Source organism: Dendrobium catenatum, unplaced genomic scaffold (assembly GCF_001605985.2).
Source record: "Dendrobium catenatum unplaced genomic scaffold, ASM160598v2 fragScaff_scaffold_30, whole genome shotgun sequence".
NCBI classification, from domain to species: Eukaryota; Viridiplantae; Streptophyta; class Magnoliopsida; order Asparagales; family Orchidaceae; genus Dendrobium; species Dendrobium catenatum.
The window spans coordinates 668,776-684,228 of record NW_021318492.1 but is presented as its reverse complement, the minus strand read 5'-3'; the positions used below and the strand labels follow the sequence as shown (position 1 = coordinate 684,228).

Genomic DNA, 15,453 nt, shown 5'->3' with positions numbered 1-15,453 from the left:
AAAAGACTGTAGTATGCAGATGACGTAAGCTAGGAGGACCGTAGTTGATGGGAGAAGGAGGTCGGAAAGGCTGTAGTCGATGGGTGACGTAAGTTAGAAGGGCCGTAATCGGCGGGTGACGTAAGTCAGGAGGACCGTAGTTGACGGGCGACGGAGGTCAGAAGGACTGTAGTTGGTGGGCGACGTAAGTCAGGCGGACCGTAGTCGGCTGGCGACGGAGGTTGGAAGGACTGTTGTCTGACGATGAATGTCAGAAGGACAGTGTCAGGTAGAAGTCCAACAATGGACATAAATCCAATATCAGATAGATGTCCAACAATAGTCTAATACCCGGTAGAAGTCCTGCGTCAGGTAGAAACTTAGCGAAGAGTGGAGGTCTGGCGTCGGGTAGCATTTCGCCGTCAGTTAGTGGCCGAGGAGAACTCCAGCATTAGATGGTATTCAGACAGAACTCTTATGTTACTTGGATTTTAGGTGAAACCCCGGCGTCGCTTGGAGAGGTCGGGCAGAATTTCGACGTCGTTCGGACAGAATTTCGGTGGCTGTGGTCGAGGAGGAGTTCTTCCCTCCTAATATTCTTCTCTTCTTCTCCTCCTTCTTCTTGTTTTCCTCCCCCTCTCAAGAGAAATGAGGGGTCTATTTATAGATTTTTTGGAGTGGCATGACCCGTAAATAAGCAAGAGATCAGGGGTAAATGTTGAGTGGTCGAATGGACGGCCAATATTGAATCCCTTGATCATGCACCATTTATCAGGCATTTGAAGGCCTTAATGATGTCGGAATTTGGTGATCTTGGGCTCGTTGGATTCTTATCGTCGAGCCGCTCGATTTGATTACAAGCTTGTCAATTTTGGAAACCATTTGGTAATCCAAATTGTGGTTCGAATCTTCCAACAACGCTTCTGGTCCTTGATTTGGACTCATTTGGGCTCGGATTGAGTTGAATTTGGTGTCGTTGGGTTCGTATTTCCGAGACGCTCATTTTGACTGTAAGTTTGCTGTAATCAGAGTTCATATGCTCTCTGATTTAATTTTTGAAGTTTTCAACTTGATTTTTGCCTCGAGATTCATGCTCGATCAAGATAATTTTTTTATGACGTATCAATTTTAATATTTTGTATCTTTTCTTAAAGATAATTTTTGTTTGAGAGAATGAGTTTCTAACGTAGAAGTTAATATTAGAAAACTTTTGAAAACAGTGCAAAAAAAAGAGCCCTCTAAAAATATTTCTACAAAAATGACACATAAAAATTTAAAATAAAAAGTACGGTTTCAAAATTGAAATGGCGAAATTAAGCTGTCTCAAACAAGTGTAACAGCCTCTTTTGTCGATCCATAAAAACTGTTCTTAATTGAAACGTGATACTCATTTGTTTTGGACAACGCATCTAATCGCTCAATTCATATCACAGCGGGGTGTATTTTGTCAAAACGTCATTTTCGTTTTGGTAGTTGTGGTAAAATTCTATATTTTTTTTTTCTTACTTGCACAGAACCTGTAATGCAGAAAGTTTATGGAGAAAAGATTTAGAATCTATAGAAGAAATGGAAAGTTGAAAACCGAAAGATAAAAAATTGATGAAGCTCGCGCGCAAAGATATGATCTTTTTTTACCGCCAGAGTTTGGTGTGAAACATCCATAAGTTCGACCGTTCAATTTAAAATCATGGTCAAGTTGTGAGATTTTTTAGGTTTTTGTTTTTGCTACGAGGGTTTTAATGTAAAACCCCTTCTATGGCCGCCTCAGTTGCCTACACTCTTCGAGAATGGTGACCCTCGTCCAACTTTCTCTCTTCGCTCTTCATTTCCGACCCCAAAGCCCTAATACCCTTTTGGAGCAATTTCCCCTCTGTAAATTATTCACCTCAATCATTTGGTCAGCAGCAGCGGTCTTCTTGCATTTTTGGGAAGCTGTTTGTTTTGGAGCGCGGGACCTTACTTCATCATGTTCTCTTTCTTCTGTAATCTTTCAAGCCTTTGAGCCATTTGGTGCAATTGTTTCTTGGCGCTTTGCGGCAGTCGGGCAGTGCCGTGGCATCTATCCTCTGACGACGTTATTTATCTTCCTGCGCATTTTATCTGTTCTGTCTCAGTCGCTTTTTTTTTTTTTTTTTTTTTTAAGTGAACCAGATCCAAAAAATTGCTTTTTGTGCTCACCCATATAAGAGGATTGGAGAAAAGGGTGGAGAATAGGTTGATACGCTCTTGTAATGGCCATGGACGAGGCAAGCGGCAGCTACTCGTGGAGCTGGGAGGAGGAGAAGGCGTTTGAGAATGCTTTGGCTGTTTATGCAGAAGATGGGGATGTTCGGTGGGAGAAAATTGCAGTAGATGTGCCGATGAAGACTTTAGAGGAGATTATGCATCATTACCAGCTTTTGGAAGAGGACGTTGGTGCTATTGAGTCGGGTTTGATTCCTTTACCTTGCTATCCTTCTTCAAAAACTACTATTGAATCAGCCAATGATGGAGTGTGTAGTAAAAAGAGCGGGCAGGGAAATGGTCATGAGTGCAGCAAAGGAACGAGGTTGGAGCAGGAGAGGAGGAAGGGTATAGCATGGACTGAGGAGGAGCACCGGTGCGTGCAATCATCGTCTTGAACTTTATTAACAAGGCCACTATAAGTATTTTTGTACTTTCATGGTTTTGATTATAGCTTTGAATCTTTTTGCACATGTTTTACTTTCCTAAATATTCATTATAGGCAATAAGTTGGTATTTTGGACTGCTTTGGTTACTTTATTGTCAAGTTCAACTTTTTTTGGCAATTGTTAGAACTAGCACTTGTTATTATGGTTTACCTCCGGGCATTCTACCTTAGACTGCGTTTATCAATAAAGAAATTGAATAGTGATTTTATCTGCCTTATCAGTTTCTCTGAGTAAATACTGCTGATGGTGTTTATGGAATGAGCGCTCTAGACAGATTTGTCTCAGTAAGAAACCTTTTTCCTTTGGTGTAAATGACCATATATCTATATATACACATCCATACTTACATACAATATTAGTGAGCTCTGACTAGCATGTTGGATAAGCTTGGTTGTACTTTTCTATTAGCTTGTCTTCTTTGGGATTGTATAAAATCTGGTCACAATTGGGTTAGATTCATTGGTGGTGCAATCCATTTTTAACCCAAACGCTTAAGTTCATGGGTGGAGTCAATCATTGGTGTTTTTGAGAAGCTAAATCGAAGCCTAATGAAAATACTTCATATTTTGCATCATTTTTGCTCAAACGATGCAACAATAGTCCATTTAATCACGTGGAGGTATCATAGTAGTCACATGCTCTTGAATCTTATGCAATATTGGTGGCGGCCGGCTAAAACCAGTGGGTCTATTGGTTTTAACTATCTAATTGTCAGACATAGCATGCCATCAAGTGCAACTAAGTGTAGTGGGATCCATCAATGAGGATTGTGAGAGGGGATATGGTTGCAACCCCTCACTAGCATGGTCGGAGTTAGAAGTGTGCTGTTCTAAGTGTCTGAATTAAACTTCTCTTATAAAGAAATATTATAATGGGGCTTAAATGGCTTTGGCTATTTATTTTTTCAATTTTAATTGGTTTAAATGGTACTAATAGAAATGGACCAATGTAAGCATGTTTGTAAACTTGAGGGAACCATACAGGGACATAAAGAAACATGGATCAAAATGCAACTTTTTTTTCAAGCATAGAAACCAAAGTATGATTTATCTTTAAAATTGTTTTCTCATCTTGATTGACTCTATTGTTGTGCATTTTTATGGCACGAAGTCATAAGTAGAAATATTACACATTTATGGTTATGAATTTAGTACACTAATATGATTGTCATGCTAAATTCAATAATGTTTTTGCCAAAGTAGGGGCTTAAAATGTATGAAGAGGACATTATTTAGGTAGAGGGCTGCCTGTTATCAACAGTATAAATACAATTTTATTACTTGTAGAATTCTTCACTGGTTGCAGAAAATCATCTAAGATTAATTGACAAGTATCATAGTTTGGAGAACATTCTTGACTCGGAAGATGTAGAAAAATCATGTTTGATCTAGACTTTAATAAGTTTCCAATTATTCATTATTCATTCTCAATGACTTGTCGTGTTATGTTCAATCTATGTTGTCATATTATGTAATAATACTTTTCATATAACTCGCAACTTTGATTGAAAGACATTCAACCTTTTCTTTTGTTAAAGATTATGTTAAATAGAATTCTTTGCCATCTTAAGATAGTGGAGCTTTAGTTTTGTTTGATAAAAAGGCAATCTATATTACAGAAACAATTATAATGCAAAAAACATACTCAAATCATTAACTTCTTCGTTTCCTTCACATTCGAGCTCAAAAAGCATCACGCCAATCTTGCATGATCTTCACATCACCTTCACATGATTATGCATCACCACATCCACCCTCTATGAAAGTATGAGAACATCCTATGCAATCTCCCTCTCCCATAGAAAGCAACCTAGCACATATCACTATGGTTATCTATGATTTCCTTATTTCTCTTGTGTCTACTGCACCGCTCTTGCCCTCCTCAATGCCACTCGCTTTTGCTCCCAGTCACGCGCTGTTTCACTCTTCCAATGACTCTTTCAGCTCATTTTTCCTCTCATCCGGATGCTTTACTCTTGTATTCCCCCCTCATCCTTTGCAATTTATCTCTTTCTCACTTGCATCAAAATCCTCTCCAACTTTAGCAAGTGCAAGCACAAGTACACTCTTACCTCTTTTGAGCCCTGCGTCCTCCAGTTTGAGAAAATAACACTTTGCAACCTCGAATTTGGTGACTTTTTTGCTCAAGGACAGGTATGAAACTAGTCTTTCCTCTCTCAACAATTCTTATGTGCAAATACAGGTGAATAATTGAAGTGCATCCATATTTGGTTTGGCTAATTTGAAGACCTAGCATCATTGATCTTTGATGTAAATGGGCTTCTCTCTCTATCGTTGATTTTTGTTTTAGTACGAGATCTCTCCTCCCTTTGTTGATCTTTGGTTTGGATATTGAATTGATTGCTTTTTGGCCAAGCATTACACATGATCAAGTATTCAATGGTGACTAACAAATCATTAGTAAGTGATTATTGTCTTGTGGTTGCTAAGCGAGTCTAAGGTTGCCCATGCATCTGATCTGACTATTTCCCACAGTAGAGAATTGGCTGCTGCCATCATTCTCCTAACCACTAATGAGAATAGCAAGAAAATAAAGAAAATAAAAAGAGGATAAAATATTAACTTCTTTAAAAAATTGAAAAGAATATAATGAATAATTAATGAACCGTTGATCTTTGGTCCTGCTAAATTGAAGACCACATGGTCAATCTTTGGCCCAACTAAGCTTTGAAGGCTACCCTTTGTCATCGATTTTTATGTTGCATGGGGTCTTTTGTTTTCCTTCATTGATCTTTTGTCTATATACAAGGATCAATTTCTTTCTTACCATTAATTGCGTCAGGTTGAAAGTCAATGATAACTTTTAGACTATCACTGAAGAGTGACCAGAGCAATCATTAAGTGACTTTGATGATATTGACATGCTTTAGGCACCATTCCAGTTATAAAGATAAACTAAGCTTCATCGACATTGTCAAAGTCCTCTGGCAAGAAGGAAATAAAGACTCCATGAACACATAGTTGATCTGAAAATGGCTAGTCAATAACATTGATAATCATATGGGCAAATCAATCAAAACTATTAAATTTTCCTTTGGCTCACGATTAATTTTGGCCTAAAGAAAATGAAATTTAACCCGTACAACACATGGGGAATCACATACTAGATGTTATAAAACTTCCGTAACTCGTGAATGTTCAAAAATTGGTTGTTCAATGCTTGCTTGGCAAGAATGTTATTCAAACTTGAATAAGTCAACAAGAGATCACCCTTACATGGCCTTAGCACCTCAATATTGATAGAAGAAGTTCAGAAGGATTTGCAAAGAACATGCTAACACATCTTGCAATACTCAGGAGAAATGAATGGAAAATAAGGATTTATAAAGTTAATCACAAATATTGGGATGATGATGATTGTTGTTAATTCATTGAAACTTTTTTTGAGCCTTCAAATGGATTTACTGCTGTGAAGAAGCCAGATATATGTTGCAGTTTGTTGACAGTTGGAAACTTTCACATGGTTATCCAACAATGTGTTGTTCCTCAATTTGGTGTAGTCTGTGCTCTTATCTGCTGGTTCACCTGTAATCATATTATGGTTGTTTTTTAAAGGGTATTTTTTTTCATTGTATATTTGTTGCAAGCTACTGTATTTAACTATACCATGCCCAAAAGTACCCTGCTTTTTCTAACTGCTAGCACAACATACATTATCTAGCTTAAATATACGCCATTCCATACCTTATTTTATGGGCTAACTTTCTGTGGGTTGTTCAAACCATAAAAGCATAAAATGGATCCAACCATATACTTATTGAGGTGGTAGTACCTAAGCTCCTGAGGTGCTAAGGCCATGTAAGGCACAAGATGATTCATATCGAGTAAGTGATCACCTTGAAGAGCCCTATTAGTGCCTCTTCTCAAACAATAGGTATTTTGTCACGACCTGGCCCGGATACTCGATTTAACGAGTCGGGAACTGAAAGTTAGACGGTATTATAAATTCATCACATTCTAAATAAAGCACATTAACATAAACTTTCCATCAACTGAAGAGACACTAAACACAAAGAAAACTTTAATCAATCTAGAACCAAACTAAGCAGTTTCATCAGTTATTTTACTTGTTGTCATTTGCACGTCGTCTTCTATAGATGAATTCTTCTCTTTCAGCCATTTCTTTTTCTTTGGGGATTTACCTGAGATATTAATTTAGGGGTTTGAGTTTATAGTGTAAACTAAGTGGGTAACTATTAAACAATCAATATAAATATTCTTTAATATGCATCATATTATTTTTTAACATTATTTCATTCATTTTAGTAATTTATAAATCTCCGGCCATTTTCTTTTAAAACATTTTAAAGCATTTTGAAACTTTAATATTTCATTTTCCCATTTAATTTGTACAGGAGCACCGTCTCAATGTACCCAAAGGTACAACCTTTTCCATTTATTTCCATTTCCATTTCCATGACCTTTTCCTTTTTATGTTCACGAGTACAGCGTCCCCGGCCAGTACCATTAGGAGGTGAACTTCTGTACTTTTCATACATATCATTTTCCTTTTTTTTCATTTATCTTGAACATTTTTATTCATTTTCATATGTCATTTATTTGTTTGCATATTTCCTTAATACATACATGTATTCTTTTTCATTCATATACATAATTTCATTTATGTTATTTGATTATTTTATTTTTTGTTGTAATAATATTTACAATTATTTAGACATTTAATCTTTCAATATTTCACACGTGATGGTCTTTAAAAATAAAACTTTGAAAGCAATATTATAATGCAAAATATTATATCGTATTAAAAGAATAATACAAAATTTTGAGATTCATAATTATAATTACCCACTTTGAACTTTTTAGGCCTTCAATGCTTGATATAACCTTGAATCAATTTCCCTGCTTGTTGAATCCTCGCGGGATCAACTCTTACGACTTGATCTCTACCTTCCTAAAACCTTAAATTCATACAATAACTTTCATATAAAAATAAAATTGTGATTCAATAACAAAATATCAATAAAAAATTTTATAAGAAGAAATTCACTTACAAATGGGAACTTCTCAAACTCCCAAAATTCTTTTTCTCCCAAATTCTTTTTTCTTCGCTTCAATCTCTTCCTTATCCTTTGTGAAAATATCATTCGCGTTCACGTGAATAAATCAACGAAATTTATAAGAAAAAGGAAGGAAAAATTTCAACAAACCTTCTTCCCTTTTCTTCTCGATCGTTCTTCTCATCCACATAAATTTCTTCCAAAATTATCATTCCTTTAACAGTAGGAAAGAAAAGCAATGATTAATTCTTATCATTGAAAACAATAGTTTGCAAAATTTGGAAAAATGAAACTCACCTCGCTCTCTCGCACGAACCTTCTGTCCACCCGGCGCTCTGTTCACGAAACTCACAATATCGACCCCTTTTTGGGGTCGTGGCTGTTAATAGATGGGTTGGCTGGTTCGGTTGAACCAGCCACCCAACCGACTATTACGCATTTCAATGCACCTTTTTAATCTTAGCCGAGTTCACAACAATCTTTTTTTCATTTTATTTTTGATTTTTTGTGGTGTTATTTGACATGTGGTGTAATGATGATTGTTTATGTTAATCTACTCAACTTATTGAAGCTAATTTTATTGTTATTTTTCCATTAAATTTTGAGGTCTGCATCTTTCATGATGAAGGGTAACATATTTAGCTAAACCTTTTTCTTCTCACTTTTCATCTAGCCTTTTTTTATAATAATTTCTTGAATGTCTATATTGCATGTTGTCAGATTTGTCTGTTTTGTAGCATGATTATTTGATATATGTTATGCTTTTTTATTATCATCTTATTTATGATATTTTGTTGATTCATGCATGAGTTAAATTGTGATGATATTCTTATTCATTATTGTTTAATAAATATCGTCAAGGATTTTCTTTTTATTTCTGATGCTACTGTCAGTTGTTGGGAATTTAGTTATAGCATAAAATTTCAATTTGACTCTCGATACCATATCGTTTCTAGTGCCAATGACAATCAAATATTTAAATTTGAAAATGTAATGAAGTTTTATCATGTTTTTTCTTTTGAAAAGTAGTCCTTAATTTTTTTCTCTGGCATATTTGAACCTTTCAGCTTAAATATGAAACCAAATATCTTCTAGAGAAAGGGAAAAAATAAATATCTTGTCCCCTACCTTCCAGACTTCCACTTTTGTATACTTAGTTTGATTTAGTTTGTTTCTGGCTCTTGGCTTACTGCCAGTTGTGCTCTTCTTCTTACCAACTGCTTGCAGCCACCACAAGTCTTGCATTCAACCTGCTAGCACTACTAGCAGGTCATTATTGAAGATGCATTTGTTAAAAGTTCACAAATTATGTCAAAATGGTTGAAGCAGTAAATGTTATAATGTTCTAAATGATTCCAAGTTATGCAGCGTATTGCTATTACATATGTTTTGATTGTATTATACTAAATTTGTAGGTCATTATTGAAGATGCATTAGTTAAAAGTTCACAAATTATGTCAAATGGTTGAAGCAGTAAATGTTATAATGTTCTAAATGATTCCAAGTTATGCAGCGTATTGCTATTACATATGTTTTGATTGTATTATACTAAATTTGTAGGTCATTATTGAAGATGCATTAGTTAAAAGTTCACAAATTATGTCAAATGGTTGAAGCAGTAAATGTTATAATGTTCTAAATGATTCCAAGTTATGCAGCGTATTGCTATTACATATGTTTTGATCTTATTATACTAAATTTGTAGATGTATTAGATTTGACCTTCTGTGACAAGGTTAGGAGAATAAATGTTAAGATAGATGTATTAGTTTTGAGATGCCTTGATTCGACATATTTGCTAGATTTACTTTTCTCCTTCTCCACTATTTTGCTCTTCAGCTTTGCCTCCTTCGCGTGATGGGTAGAGTTTTGAACGAGTAGCTAAATAACTTCTTCGCCTCCTTCAACGTCGTTCCTTCTTGTCGGATCCGAAATCACACTTCGCCGTTCATCTGTTCGATTGGAAGTAACGACGACGACAGGAGCTTGCTCGTTGGGAAGGTAGCCATCTTTCTTTCATTAGTGTGCTTCTTCGGCCAAATTGACTGTGATTGACAACCGCTGGGATCGATTGTGGGATCAATGTTGCGGGACTGCGGGGTCGATGCAATCACTGCTCTGTGGATGGACTGCGGGATTGACGCGATCCATGTTGTGAGACGCGATCCACGATGCGGGATTATGGGATGGACTGCGGGCTTGGCTGCGCGTTGAGGATTCATTAATATGCTGTTTTGTTGCGGGATGATATCTTAAAACATTCTTTGCTTATTCCGATAATACCCTCATGCCCATCTAATTTTTCCGTTTAAAATTGACAACAAGACTAAAAAAGTGTCATTTAAAGGAGTTGAGGGATCAAATTGGTCCCTCGAAATAGTTGGAGACTATTTTGATCCTTCAGAACGAGAGACCATTTTGGTCCTTTTCTCGATTTAAAAAAAAATTTACTCTTAACAGGACATAATGTAGAAAAATGATTCATGTAGCCGACCCATGTAGTGGGATAAAGCCATAAAGGCTTGATGTTGTTGCTGTTGTTGTATACTAAATTTAAGCAGTTTATAGTGAGATACTGACATTTTAACACATAGATTTTAGTAACTTTATTTTTTCCATAATACATAATTTTTTCTTTAAAGATGCTGCTGATAACTACAGTTAACTACACTGCTTGAACAAGTTCATCAAAATCTCCCGCTGATCCATGATCTGTTTGAAAAAGTATGTTTTGCAACCCCACTCTTCTTAAGGTTTTTATAATGTTTGAAAATTTCAAATAGCAGCACCCTTCTGTTAGATATAATCTTGATATGCTTCATGGTTTTACAAGCATGAGATCTCAACTATTCAAATAAGCTAGATTTTTAGTTTCAAAAAAAAAAAAGAAAAAAGAAAAAAAAGATAGATTTTTTATTTTAACAACCAATTGTCCTGGTTGCCTTGTGAGTACTTGGGTCATGTGTCTTTTTGATGTGTTTTGTTAAATATTTCAGTATATAAGTGACATGCATGTTATTTGTTCAATTTCACCTCTTTCTCTTCATATTAGCCTCTTCTTCACCGAGCTGATATTTGATGGAATAGGCTATTTCTTCTGGGACTTGAAAAATATGGCAAAGGTGATTGGCGGAGCATTTCACGAAACTTTGTGGTGACAAGAACACCTACGCAAGTGGCAAGCCATGCGCAGAAGTTCTTTATCCGTTTGAACTCCGGCAACAAAGACCGGAGGCGATCCAGCATCCATGACATCACCACTGTTGGTCATGGAGATGCTCCAGCGACGCCTCAAATGAATGCAACAATGTCGCCGGCCGGGAATTCAGGCAACCAGTCATCAGACCAATCGGCTGAACCTCCTAGTGTTGGCGTTTATGGCACTGCTATTGGACTTCCAGTGATTAGTGGCGTTGTTACAACTATAGGCACTCCTGTAACTCTACCAGTTCCTGTAGTTTCAGAGGATCCTGTCAACTTTCCACTTCGATCTCGCTCTACTCGTAAATCTGCCCATAGATGAGTGTGTACATAATGGATGTTTCTATTTGAGTTCTGATTATTTCCTTATAACATAATAAAATGGCTGTTTGCGTGCTTCTGTAATCTTTTCACTTGTCCAGTATTTTACCAACTTGATAGCTGCTAAAGAAGCCACATATAAGATTCATGTTGTTTCTGATACTGGCAATTCATCTGTACTGTTTCGTGTAATTCAAAACGAGTTTGGGTTCCAATCTCTCCCAAACTGTGAAGGAAAAGTTAACCGGATATGGGGATTCTTAATGCAGGAGCTGAAAAAATTTTCGTTATAATTTCTGCGTGGGAGGAGAGAGTTCTGAATGTTTGCTACTGCTATTTATCGATCGCTACTGATCCCATTTTTTTTTGGAGCTACAGATCTTTAAAGATCATCTCTCCAATTGAACAACTCCAGAGTTCCTTTCAAGGTTATAGTTTGTGAAAGAAATGTTAAAAACATCCTTGGCAGAACTTCAAATTGAAATCAAGAATAATAAGGATGAATTAGAGAGTAAAATATATCGAATCAATTATACAAATCGAATTTTAGAAGATAAAAATTTCTTTGAAATTTTCTGGAGTTAGTGGCAAATTGCAGGTCTGGATCCCATTGAGTGGAACAAAGGACAGTTCAAGTGAGAGATTGGATTAATGAAACCAGAAGTATATTCAAATGATCACGGCTGAGTTTGAGTTCTGGTTCATGGCCTGATCGAAACAGGTTGATTGCAAGCTGGAACCGAACAAAGCCCATCCTCACGACATTGACGCCATGGTCGACTGTGTTGTTCGATCCGAAACTCACGAACTGCGGATTGTTCGCCATATGGAACCTGATCTGGACGTGGCAATTCACGAGCAGGTCAGTGAATGAATTTCGGACATCAATGTTGTTGTGCCATTGAGTGATTGTAATGGTTTGGAGGAATATTCTGGGAAGAAGGTGAATGTGGCTGCTATGACGGCAAGCAGGTGCGTTGACTACCCTATTTCAGCCATTCATGACCTTCAAGATACAGGACTATGCATTTCAGGTGTTCGTGTGAATGTCTCAATGAACCAGATATTCTTAATTCAGTAGAGTTCAGCCCCAAGCAATACTTATTTTCATGAATCGAGACACCAAGCCCACTTCAAACAGCCCAAAACAGCGCACTCACAACACCTAATAGCCTCCAGACACCACTCCACCTCACAAACTTAACCTGAGTTAGCCTACTTCACTACATCCTCCCTTCATTTTAGCATAAAAAAAGAGAAAAGTTAGATAAAAAAGAGAAAAAGTTTTAAAAAAAGAACGCATAAAAAATATGTTTTTCTTTTTGTGCCTTGATCATCACTGTTATCATTGTCCCAACACCACCGCCGACATATTTTGCAAGGTATAAATGTCTAAAACTCAACTCCAAATCCCCCATTCGGTGCTAGTGGTGCGTTGGGGGATCAACTATACACGATGGGTAGGCCTTGTACAAGCTCTCATAGTGTGGCCGGACAACTTTAAGTACTCGTGTACGTGCTTCAGTGCATGTAAGGAAAGAAAACTGTGCATTTCAAATAGGTACCTCGAAGTCCCATACATGCTCTCGTACCGTGGTGGGATTAAAGAACCACGACTGCGGTGTTGCTCGACACCTAGCATACACGTTCTAGTAGCGTGATGGGAAGGCCTAGCTCTCTAAATTTTCCCTAGAAAGGGGAGATGCTGGGAAGTTGCCGAAATTTTTAGTGAACATAGGACCTGAACTTAAACAAAATGACAATGAACTGAACTTGCAATTTGGACCACATGGTATAGAACATACAACTTGGATGACAGGGAACTAGACATAAACCTTAAAATGCACGATTAAATTAAAAATATAAATCTCAGAATATAGTTCAAATCATTCAAATGAACATTAATGGATAAACAGGGGACTCGTGATGGATCTATTTCCAAGCATAAGCAATTTTGCAGGCAACAACTTGTGAAGAACAAAATTTCAAGAATGATTTGCTTGCAAGCAATGATCAGCAAGAACAAGAAAGAAATATGACAATCTAAATACTGGCAATTATGCACATTTCCCAACAGATAAATAACATAAGACTCACGATGCTCATGTTAATCAGCCTACAACCAGCAAATAAAGACACTAACTCGCTTGCAGATGACGACACTGGATTCCATTCTACAAGCAACATCATAAGGGTGAAAATAAATACAAATTCCTACAAGCAACACTAGAAGACCTGCATTCAGTACAACTTGCCCACATATGACAGTGGAGAGCTTGCGATGCATACATCGATCCTATTTACAAGCAGTAATGGTGAATGTATCGCCAATATGATGGATCCTCTACAGGCATGAGATAGAAGATCGTGACAAATGCAAATTCCTACCAAAAATGATGGAAGATTCGTCGTGTGCACAATAATATACCTGTAGACGATGGTAAACAATAGGCAGTGAATGCTACGACACCCTTACAGTCAATGACCATGCGATGATAGTCAAATACATTGATCCCTTGCAAGCAAAGATGAATGATATGCAAAAAATGCAAATGCCTACAAGCTGCCACAAGAAACCCGTCATACATACAAAATACTATATGCAAGCAAATACATAAGACCTTCATCCAATGCAGACACCTACGAGTCATTGTAGGCGACTCGTCATGTACTTAACATGCCATCTTCGGGTAAATGCGGAAGGACTACAACAAATGCAAACTCCTATGAGCTATTGCAAGGGGCCCATCATACACACTACATGGCATCCACTAACAATTGCAGGAGATTCTTTAGTGCACGATAGTCTACCTGTATAAAGTCACAAATGACCTGTGGCATAATGCTACGATTTGCCTTTAAGCAAAAGCAAGGATAAGTAATAAAAATCGCAGGTTGCTGATAAATTGAGGCAGTAAACTTACAAAGTAAGGCTATCACACCAAATACCAGCTTACTTGCAAGCGACAGATAGGAGGCTCCTAATACACCATACAACTTGTTTGCAAGCTGAAATACACTCCCACAAGCTAAGTATTGAAGAAAAAAAAGGCAACACGCAGAAGCTACAGTGAGTTAAACTACACTGCCAATGCATAATGAATGAAATGAACACTACACAACCGGATTCGTAACACTCATACAAGTGGACATAAGACATTTGTAGATGCCAAAATGAAATCCTGCGTACTCTTTAGTGATAATCACTTGCCCAGCTAGTTATAACTAAATGATGCAAACATGCCCCCCATGCATTGATATACACATTGACGCAGTCACATCATGCATGTACACATTACAAATTATAAAACACATAACACAAAATACATTGTGCAAAATGCAAATCAAAGTATATATCAGCATGGGCCCTGACGAATGTAATTTATGCACATGCGTGACGTACGAAGATATTGTATGAGTCAAGAAATGGACCTAAGTTCAAGCCATATCCTTCAATGCTAATAGATAGGAGTCGACACAGCTCAAACTATCAAACAAATATACGGGCACGACATTGATCATGATATTTGTTTTATGCGTTCATGCTAGACCTTCAAGATTTATAACAAAAAAATTCTTTAATAAGGGCATAAAGCAGATGAAGAATTTGATCCTCTATTGACAAGTAGACAGAGTCGATAAGGTTCGATCAATAAAATAAAATTGTCCATAAGCATCCCAATGATGGTCATGTTGACAGAATATTTCAACCGTAGAGACTCCCAAATATTTGAAATACCTCTCAAATCCCAATAAAATGTATAGCTAAAAAATCACCAAAATTTAAGATATTTAAAATTAAAATAAAATACCAAAATAACTTAAAGCAAAATACTCATCCACCCTTTGCAAAAATTTGCCAAGGTGGACAAATTTGACCGAATGTCTAGTCAAGAATATCACTAGAATTCATTCTCAATCCGTCTTTTGCAAGTAAGGACCACGTCCTTTAACTGGTGGTTTCACCGTTAAATGACACCACTGGTAAACGGATATGATCGGAACCCTCTGATCAGGTGGCTTTGCCACCAAGTGGCACCCTTAAATTACGGTCATGGCACAGAGAGCCGTATGTTCCCTAACGATGTTAAATCCTTGAGTAGTGAATCAATAGGGCACAAAGCCATCGGTTAGTTAATGTGGATTCAAATTTATCCTCTTAGACAAATATTCACCCCATGTCTATAAGGTACCCTTGGACGAAGCAACCAATGGCTGTCGACAAGGTTCCTTCAGTTGGGTT

The 15,453-nt window shown here is 37.0% G+C and overlaps 1 protein-coding gene across 1 annotated transcript; it reads left to right on the top strand.

The window, feature by feature from the left end:
• Nucleotides 1-1,557: 1,557 nt before the first annotated feature.
• On the top strand, nucleotides 1,558-11,372 carry LOC110103727 (transcription factor SRM1). Its single transcript, XM_020832544.2, has 3 exons — nucleotides 1,558-1,961; nucleotides 2,123-2,578; nucleotides 10,776-11,372. Exons 2-3 carry the CDS (start codon nucleotides 2,211-2,213, stop codon nucleotides 11,209-11,211), a joined length of 804 nt encoding a protein of 267 aa, XP_020688203.1. The 5' UTR covers nucleotides 1,558-1,961; nucleotides 2,123-2,210; the 3' UTR covers nucleotides 11,212-11,372.
• Nucleotides 11,373-15,453: the final 4,081 nt, after the last annotated feature.